At 37.8% G+C, this 27,040-nt stretch overlaps 2 protein-coding genes across 2 annotated transcripts in view; one reads left to right on the top strand and one right to left on the bottom strand.

The window, feature by feature from the left end:
• Window positions 1–1,404: 1,404 nt before the first annotated feature.
• Window positions 1,405–21,011, bottom strand: LOC114658902 (protein phosphatase 1 regulatory subunit 7-like). Its single transcript, XM_028811052.2, has 7 exons — window positions 20,830–21,011; window positions 20,185–20,366; window positions 9,434–9,466; window positions 8,240–8,350; window positions 7,835–8,024; window positions 2,511–2,711; window positions 1,405–1,512 (listed from the first exon to the last, which is right to left on the bottom strand). The coding sequence occupies exons 2-7, from the start codon at window positions 20,349–20,351 to the stop codon at window positions 1,405–1,407; spliced, it is 810 nt and encodes a 269-aa protein (XP_028666885.1). The 5' UTR covers window positions 20,352–20,366; window positions 20,830–21,011.
• Window positions 21,012–21,352: 341 nt separating this feature from the next.
• slc35b4 (solute carrier family 35 member B4) overlaps window positions 21,353–27,040 on the top strand; it is a 35,423-nt gene continuing 29,735 nt past the window's right edge. The window contains exons 1-3 of the mRNA XM_028814421.2: window positions 21,353–21,573; window positions 22,292–22,405; window positions 22,558–22,660. Of these exons, the coding sequence (XP_028670254.1) occupies window positions 21,497–21,573; window positions 22,292–22,405; window positions 22,558–22,660 (294 nt within the window). The 5' untranslated portion in view covers window positions 21,353–21,496. The remainder of the gene's footprint in view (window positions 21,574–22,291; window positions 22,406–22,557; window positions 22,661–27,040) is intronic.

Raw genomic sequence — 27,040 nt, 5'->3', positions numbered from 1 at the left:
ACTTTCTGTATCTCTCTGACTATCCCACTTTTTCTTTGTTAACCTCTTCCTCTGTATACTCTCCTGTACTTCCCCATTCCACCACCAGATTTAATTTTACTCCTTACTCTGTCCAGGTGTTATACTAAGCACCCTTCTTGCTGTCATCCTTACTACTTCTGCTGTAGTTGCCCAGCTGTATGTCTGGCAACTCTTCATTGCCACCCAGTGCCTATCTTACGTCCTCCCTGAACTCAACATTGCAATCTTTCTTTTTCAACTTCCACAATTTGATCCTTGGTTCTGCCCTCATTCTTCTCCTCTTCTCGATCTCTAACGTCATCCTACAGACCACCATCCTATGCTACCTAACTATACTTTCCCCTGCCAGCACTTTGCGGTCTACAATCTCCTTTAGACTGAGCCTCCAGCAAAGAATTTAATCTACCTGTGTGCATCTTCACCCTATGTTCCTCCCTCTTCTTAAAATACGTATTCACCACAGCCATGCCCATCATTTTTGCAAAATCCATTACCATCTAACCTTCTGCATTCCTCTCCTTGACACCATACCTACCCATCACCTCCTCATCAACATGTCCATTGAAATTCGCTCCAATCACCACTTGAATACACTCTCCACCACTTGATCCAACTCACTCCAGAAATCTTCTTTCTCATCCATCGCACACCTAACTTGGAGGGCATATACACTAACAACATTCATCATCAAACTCTTTTCACCTCCAAAACACTCTTGGCATACTGTTCCTTAAGGATAATCCCTACCCCATTTTTCATCACATCCACACCATGATAGAAAATCTGAACCCACCTCTGATCCATTTGGCTTTACTTTCCTTCCATTTAGTCTCTTGCATGCACAATATATCAGCCTTCCTTCTGTCTATCATATCGGCTAACTCTCTCCCTTTGCCAATCATATTGCCAACATTCAAAGTTCCTACTCTCATTTCCACTCTCTTTACCTTTGTCCTTTCCTCCTGCCTCTGGACATACCTTCCCCTTCTTCTTCTCCTTCTTTGGTCAGCAGTAGCCCAATTTCTGCCAGCACCCTGTTGGCTAACAGTACTAGTGGCGGCCATTGTTAACCCGGGCCTTGACTGATCTGGTATAGAAATCTGTATTGTTGTCTGCATATTGATCTGGGAAAATTTTACACTGGATGCCTTCCCTGAAATTCCCTCCTCATTTATTCAAGAAATACACTGGTTTGTGCATTGCCTATGGCAGGGTTCTTAGAATGAACACTAATTGAATAAAAATGATGAACGGATCTAATGTTTTTAAAGATATAACATCTGGCAGTTGCTCCTGTGTACAGAAGTCAGAGAGTGTGACAGGTGTGTGTGTCACAACTGCATGGACCTGGTAGAAGACTGCAGGAGTGGGTGTCTACATGCTTTAAGTTTTTGCATATGTACAGTTCAGCTGGGGATGGGCTTCAGGAATAATACATAGGATTATGTGAATCTTTCTGTTGGATTTTCTTTCTACTTTTATACTTGGTGACTGTTATGAAGTACAAGAATATTTCAGCATATAAGCAAGAGTTAGGTAGCAAGTGTTGTTAACTATTATATTTTGGTGGCATTTCCTGTAGTTAAGCAATCTCTCATGAGGTCTGGTAACATCAATTGAGTTAAGTATGTTAGGAACATTACAAGAGTAAAGATGGTGTATGATGTATTGAAATAAACAGCCATCTGTTGGCTATTAAATCAACAATATGCTTGAGTGTGTGTTAATCCTCTGCAGGGTTTCCAGAGTGTAAAATATTAGGACATGCATTTGATTGTTTTTTATATTTAGACATACATTTACAAATACAGTTAATTGTATTCTGCTCTATCATCCAATTGCTCTATTTACAGAAGAATTATGATGTTCGTAATTTTAATGTCACATTTGGCAGTGTTTCTAATTCATTTACAGTATTGACCTTTACTGTGTTACGTCTTTTTATAGATTATAAAGTCAATTCAATTTATTCATGTACAGTATAGTGCTTTTCATTAAGTGTAGGCTTATACTGCTAACCCATGTTCACATTTATATTATGGTAACAGTAAATAATACATTTACATACATAAACAAATATATTCATTCTGAGATATTATACAACATGCTTTCTATTAATTCAGTGTACTGTAAATTGCATAAAAGAAAGTAAACAACAATTTGCTTGATGAGCAAGGTTGAGGTTCTCTGTGTTCCCTATAAAATAACATATCACTAAATCATTGCTGTTATGTTTTGAAGTTATATATTTCATCTTCTACAGAAAGTGTGTAAAAAATATTAAGTAAAATGAATCCTTGAAAAACCTCATAATCCATTGTTAATAAAGTTGTGGGTTGTGCACACATGTATCACATTAATATATTGTGCATTAGGCCTGTCTGAGAAATTTATGTTCTATTACATAGTAATAACATTTTTTTTATTTTGTCACTGTGTCCTAGTAATGAAAATTGTAATAATAATGGTAATGGTAAAATTTTTCTTACTTTTAGTTTCAGTTGTTTAAGTCTGAACAAGACCTTCAGTATCTGAAAGGTCTCTTGCACTGAATAAATTTCATTATTTGACAAATCTGCATGGCACAAATGAAGAGAGCAAGATAAAGGGAGCAAACTTCTAATTCGATTGTTTTGAACATAAAGTTCTTTCAGATTGGAAAGGTTTTGGATTCCATCTAAAGATTCCAGCTGAAATGGAAAAGAAAAGCACATGTTACATTAATAACACTTTAAAAATAATACAATTGCCAAAGGATAAGAGATAACAATAAAAGAACATATGCAACTCTATTTACATTTAGAGCAGACGTCTGCAAGTATAAGAAAAATATTATTTTAAATTATCTGTTCCCAAAAAAATAAAGCACTTAAAGTCGTTATATATGGAAAAAAAGTTTGTTTCTCTGATATCAGATGAAAGGGTACTTCTTTTAATTATAAATAATCAGGACTACAGAAATAATATTTGACTTCTTCTGACAGCAGAGAAGAGTGCATTAATAGTAGAAGTACTTTAAAGTCAACAGTTTCTCCCGTGGAAACAAATGTACAATATTTCCATGAAATTTAGTATAGTTAAAAATTAAACCTAGATTAATATTCACATCATTAAAAAAGCCCTTTACTAAAATTTCATAAGACACTAAGTACTAAGTAGTTTTCCGTACACGATATTTGTATTTTTTGGCAAGGGATAATATAATTCAGAGGCAGTGTAGTGTAGTGGTTAAGGCTTTGGACCTAACATTTCAATCCTTGAGGCTGTGATCCCACTATTGACACACAGAGATTGGATGCAATCACCCACATATGCATAGCAATTCAGGAATTCGTGGTTGTTTGTGTTTACCTGCATAGCACAGTGCATTGGAGCTACTAATTTGTATGTAATGACCCAACAAGAAGTAGTGAAGAGAAGGTGATACGCCGCACGGCCACAAAGAACATTGGTGTTTAAGTTGACGGATAAGACTTAACAGTCTCATAAATGAAATGGTAAATCAACTTCAGACACGCCACACCACTTACTTTTTAAAGAAGTCGTGGCAGGCCACCTTTTTGGATCTTAACTGACTGCTTCCACAGCCCTGCAGGATTCTGTTGTCTTTTCTTCTGATCTGTTTGTTGTATGTGGAGAGAAAATGCATTTGCATTTCCACTTATATTAAATGTGGGTACCACTGATAGAAACAATCCAGTGCTCAATATATAGGATAACATAGTAGCTTCAGTAATTAAGTTATGAAACAATATATGCAGTGACTAATTCTGCATTTTAAAAATTATTTCCAGAAATAGTTAATCATTGTATGCCTAATTAAAAAATTTGTTGTTATCAAAAATATCTGCAGTATCAAATTCTATATTTTGGTAATTACTGGTTGTTATTTATACCTAAAAAAGAATACTTATTTCATTTTATGATTAATAAATTCAAACGTAGGATAAAAAAGAAAAAAAAAACAACAACACCAACAACAAAAGATTTATTTAATAAAAGCAAGTTATTTTTAAAATGTTCTATTAATTTTGTATTATGCTTTACAAACCACTCAGTGTAACAGCACTAGCAGCTAAAATGCTTTTGTTATTAAATATAAGTTTAACAAAAAGCACCTCTGTCAAGACTGCTGTAAAAGTGCAAGAGGGCAAATATCATGGACTGTGTACAGTGTCTCATATTCTTGTAATAAACTGGAGGACTTGGAAGAATAAAGTTCAAGAACTATTGATCTAGGCATGCCCATGGGTCATCTCTCAGTGGGTTTGAACATCTTCCATTAGATGTGCCAAAGGACTATTCTAACTACATTTCCAAACCAAGACAAACAGGCAACACTCAATCTGAAGAAGCAGTGGTTCTGCTCCTGTATTGCTAAGCTAACAATTCTACTCCCACATTGCTGAGCTAGTTACCCTATTTTCAAGACTAGCCAAACAACGACTGTTAGTGTAACATGAGTTGTTTGGGAATCTCGACCACAGGAGTGGATAGTTCCTTACCTGGACGGGAGGTTCCGAGCAGGCATATAGGCATCCTGGCCAGGAGAAAAGAAAGAGCCAGACCCAGAACAGATGGCTAGAAGGGATGGATGGACAGCCCATCAGACACTGCGGTGGATACGTTGTTCACCCAGGACATGAGATGGCAGCAGCCTTCCATATCAACGCCCATTTGGGAACTAGCAGGGAATTCTGGGAGATGTAGTCCGGCAACACAGCCCCGCCAGGGACCATGGGTGCCACAAGGGAGTGATGTTGGTGAATGTGTGCCCTAATTTATGGGTCCAGGTGAGTCAGAGCTGGGAGGACATGGAACACTCGACTGCAAGAGGGCAATGCGGCGATAAGAGAAATTGTGGAAAGAGAGACAGAGAGAGTGAGAAAGATTATTTGTACTTTTCGAGGTATTGTGTGTAATAAACACACCATTATTTGAATCCAGAACGCTTTGTGTGATTGTGTTGTGGGGTTTGGGCCTCACTGACGCCCGGATCCATCACACGGTGCACATGAGCTTCATTCTGGCAACTTGCATTCATAATCTATTTTATTTTGTGCTTACAAGAGGGCATGTTATTTGCAAAAAGAAGAGATGCAATTTTTTGATTTCCAAACTGGAAACTTTTGAATTTTTGGCTGCTCCTTGATATACTGGTGACGAAACTTGTGCGCAGAAGAGAAGACATGAACAGACAAGTAGAGAAGGGACTCAATGACCTGAACTCTTGCTCCAGAAATACAGGAAAGCACCTGAATCCTAATGTACCTCCTGCAAGATACAGGGGTTTACTGTCAAAACCTTCTTCTATATCTATGAAGCATGTGTAGACAGACACTTTTCCATAGTCAGGAGTGAATTGCATTATCCCACTCAAATCAGAAATTTGGTTAACAGATGAAGTCCCCATTACAGAATCCTGGCAAAGGTGTACGCAGTGATACTGAGAAGTGTAATTCCTCGTAATTGAAATACAGTCTCTTGTGTCCCTTTTTAAAAATGTGGACCACCACTCCAATTTGTTAGTTCTGAGAGATGGCCTCTTCCATTCACAATGTGAAGAGATGAATTAGTCAAAGTATCTTTCACAAAATCTTGTGCTTTCAGAATTTCTTTTTGGTCCTCATCTACCCCTGTGGCCTTACCAATATAGAGTATTTTTATTACTACAGTGACCTCATTCAGAAAGGTAGATCCAACCCCTCCAATGCTTTTTTCAATTTCTCCCCTGAGGAGGGTATGTCCGCAGGGTTTAGAAGTTCCTCAAAGTGTTCCAACAACCTCTCAAGAAAATGTCTAAGTTTGGTTAAAGTTTCAGAACCCAACCGTTTTCCAAACCCTCTTCAAGGCAATCCACATGTCATTTGCAACTGAGGGATGGCAGTAGATGGGGCAGGAAATATTCAAGTTCAAAGAGGCAGGCAGGAGTATTGTACCAGGAGGCAGGAGAGCAGAGGCTGACTATTCAGAAACATGAACCAAATTCATAAATAATGAAACAAGTAAGAGTCTAGCATTAAAGACTCTTAGAAATGCCTTTTAGCTTCCTCTAGTGCTAAGGAAGATTCCAAATGGCAGAATAGAACAGAGAAAAGGTCAAGGACAGACAGAAGTATCAGAATACCAGACAAAAGTCAAATGTACTGATTGTCAAAAGTCAGATATGCAGAAATGACATTCAAAGTCAAAAGAGATCAAGTAAAAAGTCCTTTCCCTATCTGGATATGTTTTCTTCTAACTAAAGCATAAATATAAGATATGTTGAGGGGTACATGAACAAACATAAACAAACCATAAATGTAAAGAAAGTGCAAAAATGGGAAACACAGATCAGAGTACAACGTGACTCAGTAAACTGCACTTATATATCAGCAATTGCTTCAGCCATTTTTGTTGCCACTGCATTTTTGCCGTTTAGTACATCATAAACAAATTAAAGACCTTCCTGTTAACATTGTTTGGGAGGTATTTTTCTCTGACAACTTTCGACAACTTGTCTTACTGCTGTTATCTGCTAATGGGTCCAAGTTAGAGATGAGTGAAACGATTGGAGTTGAAGTGAAATGATTCACATGGAATTGAATTTGCAGCAAAACTCAGTGTTTACAATAAAATTTGTGAAACAAATGGTGTTTCACTTCTAGCAAAATACATTCCATTGACAAGAAGAAAGGAAATTATTTCCTATCTGGATGCGTTTTTGTGCATAATTTCCACTTGCATCTGCCTGATATTTACCATTTATGTCAAGATTTCAACTGAAAAAAAATCATTAGACTCATTTCCTGTCATATGTAGTTCATTCTTTCGTTCATCAATTCATTTTCCAAATCCATTTATACTGAGTAGGGTCACATAGAAGCTGGAATGTATCCCAGCAAGCATTGGGTGCAAGGAAGGAACAATCTCTAGACAGTGTGCCAGTCCATCTCAGAGTGAATACACTCACACAGAACACTCACTAGCACAGATTTAGCAACACCAATGTCTTGGATAATTCATTGATTCATTTTCTGAGCCATAGCTAAATGGTGGAGTCATTTTATCTGCAAATTTCATGAGTACTGCTACTGTATATTCTAGTTGTTGGTGATGATGTCCATTGCTGGTCATGTGAGCATAGTTCATGATGCCACGTAGACATGGCATATGACATCATCATGCCGCCATTAAAAAAATGGTGGTATGCACAGTCTGGCATAAAAATATTACAGAAATTAGGATAGAGATGGAAAGGATATTAACCTGTATTATAATGTTTTACGTTTTTTATTTTGACTACCAGTTTTGACTTTTGTTTTGAACTTTGTGCTTGGTTTTATAGATTTTATATTCATGGTTTGACCCTCTCTTCTCTTCTCCTTTACTCATAAAAAGAAAACTTGTCACTTCCTAATCCATTTCCCTTACTTAAAATATAATGTCTTGTAGAATCACTTTTCTCAGTTATTACACTGGGTAGAATTTGTTTCTTATCCCATATTTGTGTGGGGTTTTCTTTGTGTTCTCTTAGTGCCATGTGCTAAGCTGGTGCTACTGTTTGCTCATGGGTGATTCTTGAATTGTACTCAGAGCTAATGGGATAGGCTGTGGCAACCCATGACCCTGTGAATGGATTAAGCAGGTGAGGATATGGATGAATAAGACAAATACAATTTGTATTTGTTATGTAGATTTTAAAAGTTAAAATTGTAAACTTGCTTTGTCTTAAACATTTATAGTATACATAATGTGTTGCATAAACAAGTTACTGGTAAATTTAATTAATAAATTATTAATAAGCTGTAAATATAGAGAGATATTTAAGTACCTTGTTAGAGTCTAAATGTAGCTCGACCAAATTACTTAGAACAGGCATGCTTCTTATTATTCGTATTTCATTGTGTGATACGTTTAGGATCATGAGCGTCTTGCAGTGCTGGAGCCATCTCACGCTATTGATAACATTGTAGCTCAGCTTTAAAACTTTAAGCTGTGGAAAAATACTGACATCTGGCATACTGAAAGACAGAATAAACAGTAAAATAATTACCAGAAGAATGAAAGTAAACAAGATATAATAATTTTCACTTACAGTAGATATTATTGCATTAAGAAAAATAACCATTAACTACTGTAAATGCATTTCGTAAACTAAAATCATGTTGTTCTTTGTTATCAACATTATTTATTAAAAGCCTATCTCTAACAATTTTTGTTTTTGAAATAAACTTACCTTTTTAAAGCATTTAGGGATGCATCTAGTTCACAGATATTTTTAAAAGGATACAGGCTTTCATCTTCCAGCTCTGCCAGCTCATTTAAGGATATATCAACCTTAAGAATTCTATAGAATAGTAGAATAAAGGAAGGAAATAATTATTCTGCCACTTATTAGTGCCTCATCATCCAAAATGTTTCAGTAGCATAAATATAAGAACAATGCTGATTTGTCATCAAGAAGACTCAAAAATATCATCTTCAATTAACGAAAAAAATAAAAAGGTGACTGAAATCCAACTACTCTTGTCCAGCATGGTTTAAATTGTAAACTAAAACAGTCTTTATTTTATATAACACCACTGGCAGCATTTTTCAGAGAACATCTTTTAAAATTAGAAATATCAAAATTGCCAACTGATCAGTGTACTAAAATAAATGATGGGATAGAAAATAAAAACCGAAAAGCAAACAGTGAAAGATATTAGGTGGAGCTAGGACGTAAATTCAAAAAACTTTTAACAGCAAGTGGCATAAAACAGGACATGAAACTATAAACTAAGTAAAAGGGTGAATGACAAATTCTTAACTATAGAACAGTACACATTCTCCTAGTTTTTTGCAGCTTTTACAACTAATGGCCCACAACAGTGTGCAGATTGGTAGATTCATTAGTTTCAGAGTGAATAAGAGAAAATGTTAAAACATGTAAAGGAAGGAACAATGATTTAAAAAGCCAGACAGAGCAGGTGAATTATCATTTTGGATGATAATCTCAAGACAGATGATATTTAATGAGTAGATTTCAAAAAATAGTTTCAGAGGATTCATAGACATGAGCGGATGTTGCTAGTGTCGGAAGATTTGAAATAGCAGGTTTATATGATTTGAGAAATATAGAACAGTAATCGAGGGTACTTGAGAAAATGGTTAGAAAAAAGAGATTTGGGTGAATGGATTTACTTTTTAACACAGAGCATCACTAACAGCATCACTAACCTGAATTATAATACACCCATTCATCTATTTCTTAACCTGTTTATACATTTCAGGTAAATTATGGTACACCATTTTTATTACTATAACAGTAGACTGCATATATTAATAATTTTCTTTTAGCTTGGTAAATAGCATAATTCAGCATTGTTATCGTATATATTAACTTTTGAAAAATGTAATATGTTCCATATGCAATATGTGCAATAAATACCTTTCTGGGTATCTTGTTACTGGAAACTTGTCTCTGTAGGAAGAAATGGTAAAAGATAAATATATAAATGCTATATAAATTGATAAAACTACATGTTAGAATACACCTTTTTGCAAATAGAAAAAATAAAAGCTGTTGGCCTTAGAAATATTAACTATCAAGAAAATTCTAAATAATATACTGTAAGTTTTGGAATTTGGGATATGGTATTTTTTAAAAGGAACCAAGTTTTAAAATAACATAACATTCTCAAAGTTCAGAGTCCACTGAGCCAGGGCTTAACCCTGCAGTAATGGGTGCAAGAAAAGCAGCAGTTCTGGGTAGGGTGCCTGTTCATGCCAATCTATGCATGCATCAACAATATAATAATAACAAATTAACCTAACCTGCAGGTCTTTAGGTACAGTATGTGGGAAGAAAAGAGGCTTTACAGAATGTGCAAACTCCACACAGATAACAATTAAGGCACACTTTCAAACCTAGGACATTTCATCTACAATATGAGGAAGCAGCAAAAATCACTGTTCCATGGTGCCACCTAGTTTTCAAAGTATAATACTAAAGTTAAAATATGTCTATAGCAACTTATTGTTTTATAATTATAGATATTCAGCCTCTTTGGTATAATGCCTATAGGAATGGACTTTAAACCAGTAGATGACCAGTGCAGTTTCCACCTCATACTGAGTGTGTGAGCCATAGTAAGTAGTTAACCTTTACACTATTCAACTTTTTTTAAAATGTAGATAATGTAAACAAATATTAAGTGCATTGATTAAGTAAGTCACCTTTGGAAATATCAATAGAAAATGTACAGTAAATTTTCAATAATAATAATAATAATAAACTGCATGAAAGGTCATTTATTGATTGGTTTGTCTTTTCATTAAAAATGTATCTATGAATGAAATTAAAGTGCATTCAGCAAAGCATAGTGATTATATAGTATTTCTTCTGTTTCCCATTTTCCTGAAATGAAAAAGTTAGAGAAGCATCTATATATATAATTCACTAAGCCGCCGACAAGTAGCCACCCATGGAAAGCACGCCGGAAGGGGCGTGGATTCACTAAACCACCGACAAGTAAGACGCCAATGGCGCACGCAGGAAGGAGCCACCATTGGATACGACGACAACTCGCAGAGCCACGGCCACTAACTCAGACGCGACGACTCGGAAAAAACGCTGTCATTTATGTTCGTCTGTGCTGCAGTACACATGCACCTTTGAGCCACGTTGACTTTTCGGTTACGACGCACGACCGCGTGCACCATAGCAAACTGTTTTACACGCTACATACAGCAATTCGCATTCGCAACAAACATGCGTCTTCTTAGATGGTCCTGCAGGAACACGGAAAACATTTCCCCGCCCAACAAAACTCCTTATTCCCCGACCGGCATCCACCGCATCCGTGACACACATGCGTCTTCTTAGATGGTCCTGCAGGAACATGGAAGACATTTCCCCGCCCACCAACACTCCTTTTTCCCTGGCCCGCGTCTACCCTCGCTCTCTAGGTATTCACACTGCCTGCTCATGTGCCTGGACACAAAAACTCACCGACCACCCAGTTAGTCCCTTTCGTCTGTGCTAGGAGTCCACATGCACCTCTGAGCCACGTTGACTTTTCATTATTCTTTTCGGTAACGACACTCGACCGCGCACACCATCGAAAACCATGGGAAAGGAACAACGAAGCCCCGCACAGAAACTCTACCCCTCCTCCCACATGATCGGGAACGCACCTCAGAGCACTGCCCGCCAACTCGAACAGCTCATCAAACACATACTCACTCACTTTGGTCTGTGCTGCTGTCCAAATCCAGCTGTGAGCCACGTTGACTGTTCTTTTGCCCTCCATGGCTACCGCTTCAAATGTATTTCATGGAAACAACACTTCTTTCAATGTTATAGAAATTCCTGCATCAGGTAACTGTTTGTTTCTATCAGTCGGGTTTTTTTGGAAAAATGTCATTGACGAAACTGTTGCTCTCAAACTTCGCAGCATGGCTGTTGGCTTTGTTTGCCAACATTGGGATAACTTCGGTGACGTGGTGTCCGTTGTTGTTAGTCACAGAGGCATTGTTATACAGTCTGCTCAACAATACACTGACTACATGAATACGTCCGGAGTCTATGGTGGCGAGGCAGAAATTGTGGCAATGTCCCAAATCCTACCAGCTACTATCAGCATTTACTTCCAAGAACGTCCTCATGCCTCTCCTCGAGTTTACAATCCGGCCCAGCATCTCTCCATATCCCTGCTCTATAGCGCTCCTTTGGATCATGGGCATTACGAGGTTCTCATGCCTCTCAAATACACACGTGATAACCTTCTGGTGACATCTTTTGATGCTGTCGGTATGTGCACACAGGGTGCACACCCATTTGCTCGCCACACTAATGTGACGTCACCTGCCCACTCTCCTCTTCCTGAAAAACATTTCACGACACACTCCCCTGAACACACGCATTCCACACAGGACTTTCAATGCACCTTTTGTTCCAAAAGCTTCCGAGTGCAGAGATATCTGAACGCACATTTAAAAAAACACAACACTAAACGAATTATGCAATGTGAACATTGCCAACAATGCTTCAAAACAACTCACACTCTCAAGAAACACTTACGAACTCATTCCACTCTCACCTTCAATTGCACATTTTGTAACGAGGACTTCACAGGTGAGATGGATCTTCACAACCATATGCAGATCCATTCAACACAAAGATTTGTATGCACAATTTGTGACACACACTTTCACGCACGCAGATACTTTACTAACCATCTCAAAACACATTCCCTGATGAATTCTTTTCAGTGTCAACACTGCTCCAAAACCTTCACGTGCCAGAAATCTCTCAAAGCACATTTAAACACCCACTCCACTGAATGCATGATTTGTTCACAAACGTTCCGAGTGCAGAGATATATCAACAGGCATTTAAAAACACCCAGGCAAACAACACTGAATACTGTAATCAATAGCTGCAACTACTTTGCCCGCCCCAACTCCTCACCTGAGTCGGTTTCATCTGTGTTCAGCAGTGTTTCCCAGACTCGGTCCTGGTGAACCCCTGTGGATGCAGGGTTTTGTTCCAACCTGATTCCTAATCATTAATGCCGGTGACACTCATCCAGGATAAGTCAGTTTTTCAAACGCAGCCGTGTAGCAAATTAGTCTAGCAGGATGTAATAATCCGATATGAATGCGCGCCCCCGCACTGAGTGAAAAGCCAATGTATATTGAGTCTAGACAACATGATCAGCAAGTCTTTGATAGGCTGCAACAAAATGATGAAAGAACGGGCACATTTTTTTCACACACGCTGGGTGGGTGGGTGTTAGTTAGTTAATTAGTTACTCAAAGGATTTCAAGATTTAATATGCACAAGCGGTAACACCGCAAAAGCAGCCCAAACCAGAAAAGACGGCTGGCAAAAAGTGGCCGACAAATTAAACACGTGTGCATTGTATTTACTGAAAGCAGCGTTACGGATTTTGCAAATGTTCATTTTTTTCCCTCTGTTTAAACAACATTAAAAAAGCGGCGTGATTATGCGGCATATAGTACGCCGCGGGTTGGTATGCAGCGTGTAAAACAGTTTGTTTGTCGCGGATAATTTGCCTTTTACTTTAACACAAAGACAATTTCCTGTTAGATTTGCCTTTGCGATGACAATTAATAAGGCACAGGGCCAAACTTCAAAAAGATATGCATGTATCTGCCAAAACCAGTGTTCAATCACGGACAGTTGTATGTTGCTCTCTCCAGAGTTCCATCTTTTCATTCACTTACTGGTATGCCTGCAGGAACATGTGCATCGAGCGAGCGAGCAACACACACATACAGGTACGCGCGCGAGAGAGAGAGAGCGCTGGACACATAAGAATAATAATACTTCATTACATTGATATACCGGTGTTTTCAGTATTCAAAGCGCTATCCACACAGGGAGGAACCGGGAAGCAACCCCAAAATCTTGCACAGTCTCCTTACTGCAAAGCAGCAACACTACCACTGCGCTACAAGGCAGTTAAAGAATGCATCCCGGCTCGATTTTGTTTTCACTTCTGTTTGGACAACTGTGTCATTCAGGAAGTGTTCACCCATCAATACATAATTATGCGGCATATGCTACACCGCGGGTTGGCTAGCGGGTCATACGCTCGCACTGATTACGTCCCTGCCCTTTGTACACACCCCCTCCCCCCCCCCTCGCTACTACCGTGGTGGGGTGACTTGGTGGATTATATATAGAAAAGCAGCCAAAACCGCAAAGAACAATAAAAAGTCTACGTGACTCACAGGTGCATGTGGACTATGCAAAGAGGAAAACGACTCAGGTGACGAGTTGGGGGTGGGCACATGAGCAGGCAGTGCATACTGAACGAGAAATCAGCAGACTAGCATGATGGAGGGGGTGGAATGGGCGTCCTTCCCCTCTCCTCCCGTTCCGCCCTCCGCGCCCGAGTGCTGTCCACCCCGATCCCTCGCTCTGGGAGGAGAAGGCGCGACGGCGGTCCGCCAGTTTTCAGTCACGGACAATTGTATGTTGGTTCGTTCCGTGCATTGTTACAATGTTACTTTTCTTGGTGATTTATTACATTACCGATTTTTCAAATGTTAATTTTCTCCCTGTGCTTAAAAATCATTAAACAAGCGGCCTGATTATGCGGCGTATGGTACGCCGCGGGTTCGCTAGTTACATTTTAATTCTTGCAAAAAAAACCTGACTATGCTACCTTTCACTCACTGATCCACTAGTCCATCCGAGGTCACATTGATGCATAAAATTACATTTACTCAAACCTGACCAATTCACCTATCAATCTATGCTGTCAAATCAGATCCATAACACACATACACATTTGTACATTTACATTAACAGTGGGATAAAATGAAAAATAACAAGCAAAAACAAATTAAGACATTCTTTCACATCAATGTCTTTATTTGGAAGTGGTTAGTGTGGAGAAAAGCAGAGTACATACAACATTTAAGCAAAGATGTGATATTGAACATCATAATCAGGCCTCCAAAGACAGTACATTTAACGTGTTCCTTCTGTCCTTTCCCACATCAGCCATCAACATAAATTAACATGTTTTCATAATATAGTTTGAAGGAATATTCCAATCAAAAATGATATTTTTATATGTTACTTACCCCATGTAGTTTGTAGTTACGGCCAAGAAAAAAAATGAATCTCATATTTTCAAGCACAACAGAGGTAAAAAAAAGTTTTTGAAAGAATAGGCATCTATGTAGACCAATGCTGCATAACAACCAACTACATCAAAAATGCCAATGAAAAAAATCTCTCATTACTTGTGTGACATAATCCACATGTCAAGTCATCCAGTTGTATGCTCACAATGTCCTAAACACATTTATTTTTACTAAAATATTGTTAAAGAAACCTTTTCTGGAAAATACTTTTATAAACAAAAATTGAACACACTCAGGCACGAATAAGCATTTGAATTAGAGACCTGCCTCTAATTCACAGTGGTGGGACAAAACTGGGGTACCTTGGTGTTATTTAGCAGCAGTCTTTGAAACTGTATGGGTGAATTGACCTTCTACATGTTAAAGAATTTCAGATATGCAAAAGTATGAGGTATATTTTTCTTTCTGATCATGTTTTTATTTGCTTTTCTTTAACATTTAATCTTCAGTTACACATATGAGTCAGTGCACTTTGCAGAATGTTACCGAATGAATAGTCTGTTCCAGGGCTGGACTATTGACCAATGAAGGGGAGGTACAATGCTCTGTTGTGCTCCACTTTTGTTAACAAGACAGTTTTGGTTAATTCAACAATATTTTAGAAAAAATGCATGTGTTTGGGACATCATGAGTGTACCTCTGGATGATTTGACATGTGAATTATGCAACACAAAAAAAGTGACTTTTTTGTGGAAATTTTAGATATTGTTTGCTCTCGTCCAACAACAGTTAAGATGGTCTTCACCTATTATAAAATATACCTTGTTAATAGTTTTTCTCGGCCATCACTGCAAACTACATGGGTTAAGCAACATATAAAAATATCATTTATAGGTGGAGTAATAATAATAATAATAATAACACATTTTATTTATACAAGGCGCCTTTCTGAGAACTCAAGGACACTGAACAAACAATAAATAATTAAATAAAAGACACATTATAAACAACTTAAAACATCAGAAAATATAAAAATAAAACCAAACAAAGCCACTGCAATCATAAAGAAAAAGCCATTTTAAACAGATGCGTTTTAAGTTTACATTTGAAGGATGAAAGTGATTTGGTATTTCTAAGCTCGGTAGGTAATGAATTCCAGAGCTTGGGAGCAGAACGGCTGAATGCTCTGCTCCCCATGGTGGTTAGACGGGCGAGAGGGACGGTCAGATGGATGGAGGAAGAGGATCTAAGGTTACGGGAGGGAATGTCAACATGGAGAAGGTTGGACAGATATGAAGAGTCAAGGTTATGAATGGCCTTAAATGTTAATAGCAAAATTTTAAAATCAATTCAAGACTCAATCGGGACCCAATGAAGCTGCTGCAAGACTGAAGTAATATGGTGAATAGATGTGGTTCGAGTAATGATGCGTGCTGCAGAATTCTGGACTAGCTGAAGCTTTTGGAGAGATTTATTAGAGAGACCAAAGAGGAGTGAATTGCAATAGACGAGACGAGAAGTAACAAGACTGTGAACAAGAATGGCAGTGGTATGGGGTGTGAGGGAGGGGCGGATGCAATTAATATTATGTAGGTGGAAGTAAGCAGACCGGGTGATGTTATTAATGTGAGATTGGAAAGATAGAGTACTGTCGAGGATGACACCCAGACTCTTGACCTGAGGCGAAGGGGAAACAACGGAGTTATCAATAACAAGAGAAAGATTATTGGCTTTGGATAATGATGATTTTGAGCCAATGAGGAGAACCTCAGTTTTGTCACTGTTTAATTTAAGAACATTTTAAGAAAACCAGGATTTAATTTCAGCAATGCAGTCCACATGCGAAGATGGTGGAAAGGAAGAGGTGGGTTTACTAGCAAGGTAGAGCTGGGTGTCATCAGCATAACAGTGAAAATTAATGTTATATTTACGAAAAATATTGCCAAGGGGAAAAATGGGGCCCCAGGACAGAGCCCTGGGGCACATCTGAAGTAACAGTGGTGGGTTTAAGCTTTAAGCTGAATGAACTGAGTGGGGCCTGAAAGGTAGGATCTAAACCAATCAAGTTGAATATGGGTAATCCCAATCAAAGATAATCTATTAAGGAGAGTGGTATGACAAATAGTATCAAAGGCCGCACTCAGATCAAGGAGGATGAGAATAGTAATTAGACATAGCAGCCATAAGAAGGTCATTGGTAATTTTAACAAGTGCTGTTTCTGTACTGTGAAGGGGGCAAAAACCAGACTGGAACTTTTCATATAGATTATTATGAAATAAGTGAGAGTGAAGTTGGATAGCTACTATTTTTTCAAGAATTTTAGAGATAAAGGGCAAATTAGAAATAGGGCTAAAATTATTGAAGTTAGTAGGATCAGCACCAGGTTTTTTCAGTTTTGGGGTTATTGCAGCAGTTTTAAAAGATAAGGGAATAATACCAGTAGTAAGAGAAGAGTGAATTATGGCAGAAATGACAGGGGCCAAAGAGGGGAGGCAGGCTTTAACCAGAACTGTAGGGAGGGGGTCCAGCTGAAAAGTGGATGACTTAGATTTGCAGATGAGATCTGATATTTATGAGGAAGTGGGAAGCTGGAAAGAAGAAAAAGAGTGAAGAGGCGAGCATAGTTCAAAGGAAGTACAGAGAGAATCTTGACAGAGGTGCTGATGTATCCTCTGGATTTTCTTATTAAAAAAGGACATAAGAGAATTACAGAAAGCAGTTGAGTAAAGGTGAGATGGTAAAGAGTCTGGAGGTTGTGTAACATTATTAAGTAGTGAAAACAAAGACTTGGTGTTACCTGTATTACAAGTAATTAACTGAGTGTAATAGTTAGACTTGGTTTGGGCTATACAATCCTTGTAATAGAGTACATGATTTTTATGCATCTCTTTGTGGACAAAGAGTCCAGATTTTTTATATAACCTTTCAAGTTACCTGCCTTTAGCTGTCAGAAGCCAAAGTTCAGGCGTAAACCAGGGGGCAGAAAAAGAAAAAGAAACAGATCTGGTTTTTAACGGAGCAAGAGAATTAAGAATACCATTGAGACAAATGTTATAATATGAGACCAATTCTACGGGAGTGGATAAATTATAAAAGTCCATTTGGGAATCAATTCTAGAAGACAGAGAATTCAACTTAATACTCTTAATATTACGAAAAGATATGAGACGGGGGAGCTTAGTAATAGAAAAAGTAAGTTTAGCATTGAATGAAAGGAGAAAATGATCGGTTATAGTGAGTTAATCTGCTGCAAGATCAAAAGGAACAACACCAGAGCAGCAGATCAGGTCCATGATATGTCCTTTACAATGGGTAGGAAATCAGTGTGCTGCTGGTATCCAAAACTCTCCAGGCAAGATAAAAAGTCCCTAGTGAGAGGAATATTGATATTGTCCAGGTGTATATTAAAATCCCCCAGCAGAATTATATTTGAAGTAATTGCAGATAAATGGGTAAGAAAGGTAGCAAGATTGTTCTAAAAATCATTATCAGTACTCCTTTAAGGGTCTTGCAGCAGGGCACATTGACCTATGAAGCAGATTAAAGGAGTACTTTAATTATTTTCTTAAAAATTAACCTTGTTGGTGTTAACCCCAAGCGTGATTCAGGCTCAGAATTATATGTAATTATGGTTAAGCCCGAGTCAGACTCGGGGGTGATGTGTAATGATCTGCTTTCAGTGTTAAGTTCGAATAACTTTCAGGATATTGGAAGAAATTTAGTAGATGAAATAACATCATGCTGCAATCATGGATATTTCTATGTGTTCTGACACTTTATGGCAACTCATCAACATTCATGAGTGGGGAAAACGAAAAACTATAAAGCCAGTTTTAGAACCAACGAATATTGAACCACTGCTCAAATCAAGCAATAGTGAAGACAATGTGAATTGGTCATTGGACGCTGGCAAGGACAGTGAAACTGACTCCTGTTCTGTAGATTCCACTCTGCTAAGTGTCAGTGATGTTTGTGTTTGGTGTCAGCTTCACAGAACTGATGACAATCTTGCACCTACCTACTCATTACTCATTACAGATAACTCCAGTCTAAAGATGTCAGTTATTCATAATTATCTCGACTATTTATGATTTGTTGATTATAGTCTGGTAGAGAAAATATTTGTTGAAATAAACTACTATGCTGACCAGTGCCACATGCATCACAGTAAACAATTTGCTTGTCATAGTCACTAACAAACTGTCACTGCAGACCACATGTGGGTGTTTTTCAGTCTCCTGATATTGCAGGGCATAGTGGGCAAACCAGTCCAGAGATGGTACTGGTCCACAAGCTGGTTGTTGTAGACAACCATTTTTTGGCAAAGTTATAAGTGAGTGTTGCTTGTTTTACTCATTATGAAATCCACACATTTCACTAATAATGATGACTATGATGAACCCAATCACCCAGCACCAAAACTGTACAAACTGTGAGATGTGAATCAGGCAATCATAAAAAAATACAGTTGTATGTTCCTGATCATGACATAAATCTTGATAATAGTCTCACGTGTTACAAGGGAAGGCTACCATTCATACAATACATTACACCAAAACAGGCACAATTCAGTATCAAATTTTACATGCTGGAACTCAATACTTTATGCCAGTAGAGGGACAAAATGCAATGGCAAGTACAGTCAATACAGCATCGCTATATCATCTGTTCTGTCCCTGGCAGATACTTTGCTTGACCAAGGTTATTAATGATGGACAATTTCCATACCCCACCTGAACTGCTTCACATTTTACTTCAGAGGAGAATTGATGAAAACAGCACTGTACGACCGAACCACAGTAAAATGCTTGGTAACTACAGTGACGTGAACGTGTCAAGCTGCAGAGTAGTGCAGTAGCTGTGTGGAAAAAAGGCAAAATGATTGCAATCAAGTGAAGGACAAGAAAGGAATCTACATCCTAAACACTGTTCATAATGCAGCATTTGACAATGTTTGTGTCAGAGGAAAAGTAGAAGTCACTATGAAAAGAAAAACCTATTCATATGGCACTGCACGACTGAACTGCCATGATACGCCTGGTGATGCCGGTCTCATGAACACATCAAGCTGCAGTATGGTGCAGTATTGTCGCAAAAATGCAACATGATTATAATAAAGTGGAAGGACCTCCTAAGCACTGTTCACAATGCAGCAACTGTCAATGTTTGTGTCAGGGGAAATGTTGAAAGAGTGCTGAACATGCAGGTACTGACATTTTACCTTGCCATGTACAAGAAACAGAAAAATATTACAAAGCATCTTTCAGCATCTGCTTAAACAGTACCTATGTGTGTTGGTGAGTGTTGGTAAACACAGTACAGCAGGGGTCAGACGACACACAATTCCCATGGTGAGTACATTGACGTTTTGGTTTTTACACTTTTCTGTTACAAATAATATTTTTTGTTGTTGAAATAAATTCACCACTTTTGGCTCATTTTTCCAGGGGCAAATAGGCTAAGGAGATTAATTAAGATCAGAAAAGTTATTGTAGAAAGATATTTTAGAATTTAAATAACTTTTTTTAAATCTAGCACTCTGAATTCACTCCAAATTAGAAATGTTGGTTTACCTGGGTTCTGAGCCAAAAACAAAATTGTATTTTATTTTCTTCAGTCTGGACTTCTTTATATCAAGACAAAAATGTGGACCTTCTGTTTTCACCAACCAAGTAAAGGGAAGGCAATCAATGAGTAAACAGTGATCTTCAATATATTGTCTTTCCAGCGCCTTGTCCATTTTTAGGCCTTTCCACTATAAAAAAAATAGTAATATCTGTCATGAACGAATTTTCAGATGCTCATTAAATATATTAAATATGCATAAGGTTACTCAGATCAAGTACTTCATTTTAGTTCACTGACATATCATTTTAAAAATTAATTTAGATTTTTTTTTTTACCTTATATAGGGCTATAAAAAGATTGAATAATCATAAAATTTCATTTACAAAAACGTAACTATTTCAGGGACTTACAAGACAGATCTTATTTCTCTCGTTATCTGCCTTTCAGCAAATGCCAATTAGTAAATATAACTTAACCAAATGCAAGTTGATCATTTAATTTTGACATTAGATTAAGACGATCAATCGGTAGCTGATTAAAAGAGAGAATGAAAAACAAAATGATTTTTATCTCCCTTATTGTAGTACTTAAAGAGATTTCTTTCTTTTAGTTGCAGTCTTGTTTTAAACATAAAACGGCAATAGCTGTACCTTTATCTTTGGTGGTAAATTGTGTTAATTTCTCGTTTTGTTAGTTGCTAGAAAGTCTTAAAAATGTTATTCCACCTCTCAGTAGTTAAAGGTGCATTGATCTTAAAACGACAAAAATGGCAACGGGGCTATTTCTTGCAGTTGCTACAACAACTTCTTAACAACATTCCACCTATAAAACGATAACGATAGCGTAGTAGACTAACTCTCCAATCACAGCGTGTCTTATGTCTTACAACTTAAAGGACTACAATATCCATACTCCGCTTAATGTCCGGTAGCGCGCTCAGTGGAATTCTGGGACGCGTAGTTTTTTCAATCAGCAAAAGTTACCAGGAAAGCGAACGAATAACATAAGTAAAAAGCACAAAAATAATTAATGTACATGGTGTTTAACCCTAACCCTAATTTCATAAAAAAAATTTGTCGCAGTATGTTTCCAGCCACTACATCTACCTACATCATAAGCGTCAATATGAATCTTCGAAAGGGAACTACTTCTCCCATAGTGCTCAAAGATGAACCCGGAATATGTGAAATGGAAATACGTGTCTTGTCACTTGTCCCGTTTATGTAGTGATATTGGTGTTGATTTTTCTTCTCGTTAAGTTCTAACGTTATTGTTTGATTTTTTTTGCTCATCAAACTATGCACTGTCTGTTATAAAATGTATACAGCTTTCGCTATTTCTCTTGTTTTTCTTGGCTGCTGCAGCAACGTGGTGTTTTTGGAACTTTTAGTAAGGTTGGTAAAAATATAGTTACACTAGAAATGTTTCATTGAAGTTGTTTGTCGATATGTAATGCATATTTTAAGTGTGATTTACCTTATAACTAAACGATTTACTACGATATGAAAACTGTGCATTTTAGACATATTTCCTATTTCCAGTTCTTTATTTTATGAAACCCACTCGTGCAGGGACAATTGTACCAAGTGAATAAGCGCATGGGAAAAGCGCTTTATAATTAAAATGTATTATTATTGTTATACTGTCCCGCCTTTCCACTTGTTTTTGTTTTATTGCACAAAAAGTATTCACCGCCACCAGCCCAAAATTCTTCCTTTTAACAGAGAACGGCTTCAGAAATACAGTGTATAATGTGTGGCGATAGAAAGTATGATTTCTTTTCAAATACTGAAAATAGAGCAAAGGCTGTTTTATTTTCTTATTTTTTTGGAAAACAGTCAAATATAATTACTAGAAATACATTATTAGAACCCATATTGCAAACAGTACCTTAAAGCTGAAAGTTTTTTCTTTGTACTCGCTAAAAGTTGTTACGTTTTAGAATATAATACTGTACATCTGACTCACTGCCCACTGTTTTATAGAATCTCATGATTAGTTACAGTACATCATCAGCTTATAAGTAACTGTATAGTTTATTTTCAAATTAAATATTTTTTATTCAGACATATGTTTTTGTTAATGCATGTTTTGTTTTGTTCCTACCTACAGAGATTTTCCAGGATGTGGAAACATTGTGACATTTGCCCAGTTTTTATTTATTGCAGTTGAAGGTTTTATCTTTGAATCTAATTTTGGAAGAAAAAAAACAGCAATTCCACTAAGGTATTTTTAACTGGCTCTTTAAAAGTAAATGAGTAACATTTCAATTTATTCTCAAAAGCCTAAGGTAGTCATAACTAAGGTTCACTTAGTTGTATGTTGTTCAGTTTATACTAGATAAAATGGTACTGATTATTGATCATTTCTTTTCCTAGTAACTATGCAGTTATGGTGACCATGTTCTTTGCAGTGAGTGTCATAAACAACTATGCTCTTAACTTCAACATTGCAATGCCTCTACATATGATATTCAGATCGGTAAGTGGAATTCTTTTATCCTATGAGCTTTATTGTTGAACACATCCAGGAATATTACCTTCCTGATCATAGTATATAGGTGTTATGTTTGGTTATTACATACTTGTAATAGACATCTCATATCCATATACATTAAAATATTATGTCTTTTTAAATGTAAATATGATTTTAAATTTTATTCTTCGCTAGTTACACAACCCCCTTTGTGATTTGCCATCTTATTGTGGTAGAGGAGTTTGTGTGTCCCAATCATTCTTGGAGCTATGTTGTCCGGGTCAGTTGCAACCCTGGTAGGGTCACCCAAAGTGGTCATAGATGAGGGACCAGACTAAGTGCAGTTCATATTGACCTGTTCGGAATGTCAAATCAAGGACTTGGTAACTTAGTTTGGAAAAGGGAAATCTGGGCTCTGTCCTGGAGTAAGGCCTGGTGGGGAGCTCTACAGCAATCTCCTGGTGGTTGGGCCTTTCACCCATGGCACATACTGAAGAAGCATCATGGGTCTGACCTCCAGTGGGCTCACCACCTACAGGAGGAGCCATAAGGGTTTTGTGCATCATGACGTGGGTGGCAGTCGAAGGCAGGTGCTTTGGTGGACCGATCCCCGGCTACCAAAACTGATTCTAGGGACATGGAATGTAGTAATCAAAAAAGCTGGATTGCAGATACAATTGTAAGAAATTAGTTTGCTTCACAGGGTGTCTAGGCTCAGCGTTAGAGAAAAGGTGAGAAGATCAGACTTTCGGGAGGAGCTCAAAGTAGCGTCACTGTTCCTCCATATACAAATAAGCAAGTTGAGGTGGGTTGGACATCTGATTAGGATGCCTTCCCAGGGTGAGGAACCCTCTGGGCAGACCAAGGGCTGGCTGGAGAGATTATATTTCTCAGATGGCCTGGGATCTCCTCTGTATCCTCTACAGGAGTTTGAAGACGTTTTGGAGGGGGGGTGGTTATGGGAAGGGATGTCTGGGCATCTTTGACTGTTGCTTTCGTAACCTGGACCCAGATGAGCATCATAAGATGGATGAATGGATTGACGATAACATATTATTGGTGTTCTCTATTTTAAATGTTGCAAGATTGATTGTCTTTGTGACAAAATTGACATGGGGGAATGGGCACAGGTAGTCATATATTGAAGTCTTTTTTACAAATGGGTATCTGGCTAAATAAATAGTGAACTTACTAATACAATGTACTATTTCTTCAGGTTCACATTATATCTGGTTTCAAAAGGTCAACTGTAAAGTAATAAAGGCATGAGAGGTACAGGAAATAAACTGATACACCACCACATGGCAGTTTTGAAAGCTATGGAATTTGACCATCACCTAACATTCAGAGGAAGTCCTTACAGAAAAAATGGCGCACGTGTGACATAACAGTTAAAGCATTGGTCTTAAAAGCCTTGTGGGTTCAAATACTACTACTGAAATTACAGGATCATGAGTCACTTCACCTGGAAATGAGGAGTAAAATTGCTAAATTGCACTACACCATTAAAAAAAAAAAACAACTGACAAGGTGGGGGTAACAAGTACTTTTATTATATAGTTTTCTGAAGGCTTTTAAGTAAGGAAATACATAGATAAATGGATTGTAATTTTTCATTTTAGCTTTAAAATTTTTAAAATTCTTAGACCTGGACTGAACATTTGATTTATGGAGCTCAGAATTAATATTTACGGTACACCATATATTAGAATGCAATTACTGCTGTATTTTTCACGAAACTACTTTGAAAAATTGTGTAGAGCTCTTTTTTCACCTAATAGTTTAGTTAACCTATTTAACACAACAACATTTGAAGGCAAATTAGGAATTTCCAAATAGATGTGCTGAAGCCACCACCTAATCAATAAAAGCATTATGGGGTGATAAGGAGGCTGTTACGGTTTTTGGAGCCAAAATGTAAATGCTAGATTTTTTTTTTTTTTTTTTTTTTGCCTGCTTTATTGGTTTAGCCATTTTTTGATTTTGCATTTTCCCACATTCTGCCATGTGCTAGTAAAGACTGTTTGTAGCAATTAGTCAACAAGTAACTGAAAACACTTTTGTCTTTGCCCAGTGAAACAGGCTAGAGAATAGTGGGTTGCTGGTAAACATTTAAAGTCAAGTAAAATGACCTTTTATTGGCTAACTAAAAAAAATTACAATATGCAAGCTTTCGAGTCAACTCAGGCCCCTTCTACATGCAATATGTAACATTACATTATATCTTGGCTGAAGAAGGGGCCTGAGTTGCCTCAAAAGATTGCATATTGTAATCTTATTTAGTTAGCCAATAAAAGGTGTCATTTTACTTGACTTCTTACTACATTTATAATGGCTAACATGGTACAACACACTAGTACTACTGGTAAACATTTGAAAAGAAGTGTCAGGTATGGGTAACCATTTACTTTTTCTCCTTCTATCTCTTGGTAAGAGGAGCTTTCTGTATGTCTTTAATACTCATACACCTTTTGTTGAATTGTTTTATACCATGCAGGGTTTGCCTTTTTCTTATAGTGTTGAATATGATATCAGAAATGACGAGTGTACAGTGCATCCAGAAAGTATTCACAGCGCATCACTTTTTCCACATTTTGTTATGTTACAGCCTTATTCCAAAATGGATTAAATTCATTTTTTTCCTCAGAATTCTACACACAACACCCCATAATGACAACATGAAAAAAGTTTACTTGAGGTTTTTGTAAATTTATTAAAAATAAAAACATTGAGAAAGCACATGTACATAAGTATTCACAACCTTTGCCATGAAGCTCAAAATTGAGCTCAGGTGCATCCTGTTTCCCCTGATCATCCTTGAGATGTTTCTGCAGCTTAATTGGAGTCCACCTATGGTAAATTCAGTTGATTGGACATGATTTGGAAAGGCACACACCTGTCTATGTAAGGTCCCACAGTTGACAGTTCATGTCAGAGCACAAACCAAGCATGAAGTCAAAGGAATTGTCTGTAGACCTCTGAGACAGGATTGTCTCGAGGCACAAATCTGGGGAAGGTTACAGAAAAATTTCTGCTGCTTTGAAGGTCCCAATGAGCACAGTGGTCTCCATTATCCGTAAGTGGAAGAAGTTCGAAACCACCAGGACTCTTCCTAGAGCTGGCCGGCCATCTAAACTGAGCGATCAGGGGAGAAGGGCCTTAGTCAGGGAGGTGACCAAGAACCCGATGGTCACTCTGTCAGAGCTCCAGAGGTCCTCTGTGGAGAGAGGAGAACCTTCCAGAAGGACACCATCTCTGCAGCAATCCACCAATCAGGCCTGTATGGTAGAGTGGCCAGACGGAAGCCACTCCGTAGTAAAAGGCAAATGGCAACCCGCCTGGAGTTTGCCAAAAGGCACCTGAAGGACTCTCAGACCATGAGAAGGAAAATTCTCTGGTCTGATGAGACAAAGATTGAACTCTTTGGTGTGAATGCCAGGCGTCACGTTTGGAGGAAACCTGGCACCATCCCTACAGTGAAGCATGGTGGTGGCAGCATCATGCTGTGGGGATGTCTTTCAGTGGCAGGGACTGGGAGACTAGTCAGGATAAAGGGAAAGATGACTGCAGCAATGTACAGAGACATCCTGGATGAAAACCTGCTCCAGAGCGCTCTTGACATCAGACTGGGGTGACGGTTCATCTTTCAGCAGGACAACGACTCTAAGCACACAGCCAAGATATCAAAGGAGTGGCTTCAGGACAACTCTGTGAATGTCCTTGAGTGGCCCAGCCAGAGCCCAGACTTGAATCCGATTGAACATCTCTGGAGAGATCTTAAAATGGCTGTGCACTGACACTTCCCATCCAACCTGATGGAGCTTGGGAGGTGCTGCAAAGAGGAATGGGCGAAACTGGCCAAGGATAGGTGTGCCAAGCTTGTGGCATCATATTCAAAAAGACTTGAGGCTGTAATTGCTGCCAAAGGGGCATCGACAAAGTATTGAGCAAAGGCTGTGAATACTTATGTACATGTGATTTCTCAGTTTTTTTATTTTAATAAATTTGCAAAAACCTCAAGTAAACTTTTTTCACATTGTCATTATGGGGTGTTGTGTGTAGAATTCTGAGGAAAAAAATGAATTTAATCCATTTTGGAATAAGGCTGTAACATAACAAAATGTGGAAAAAGTGATGCGCTGTGAATACTTTCCGGATGCACTGTATACTTTTCAGTAGAAACATTTTGCTTAGGTTAGCCCCAGGTATAAAGCTGTTCTAACTAAAAAATTTACAGGACGGAAAAAATGGGTATTGTGAAAAGTTAAAACTTCATTTCAGTCCAGGGCCTCAACAGCTCTAGATGTGTATAAATGGATTAAATAATCTAATAATCTAATCTAAACTTTTTTCAAAAACACTTTATAATAGCTAAGCACCTGATGT

Source organism: Erpetoichthys calabaricus, chromosome 1 (genome assembly GCF_900747795.2).
Source record: "Erpetoichthys calabaricus chromosome 1, fErpCal1.3, whole genome shotgun sequence".
Taxonomy (NCBI): Eukaryota; Metazoa; Chordata; class Cladistia; order Polypteriformes; family Polypteridae; genus Erpetoichthys; species Erpetoichthys calabaricus.
This window is presented reverse-complemented; position numbering and strand designations above follow the sequence as displayed.

Bases quoted from the DNA above. Each gene is read 5' to 3' on its own strand.
- LOC114658902 (XM_028811052.2), bottom strand. From the start codon at position 20,351: ATGGACAAGGCGCTGGAAAGACAATATATTGAAGATCACTGTTTACTC. The intron at 8,351-9,433 runs GTATTTATTGCA...ACTATTCTATAG, and splicing joins GTAACAAGATACCCAGAAAG to AATTCTTAAGGTTGATATAT. The intron at 1,513-2,510 runs GTAAGAAAAATT...ACTTCATAACAG, and splicing joins TTAAACAACTGAAACTAAAA to TCACCAAGTATAAAAGTAGA.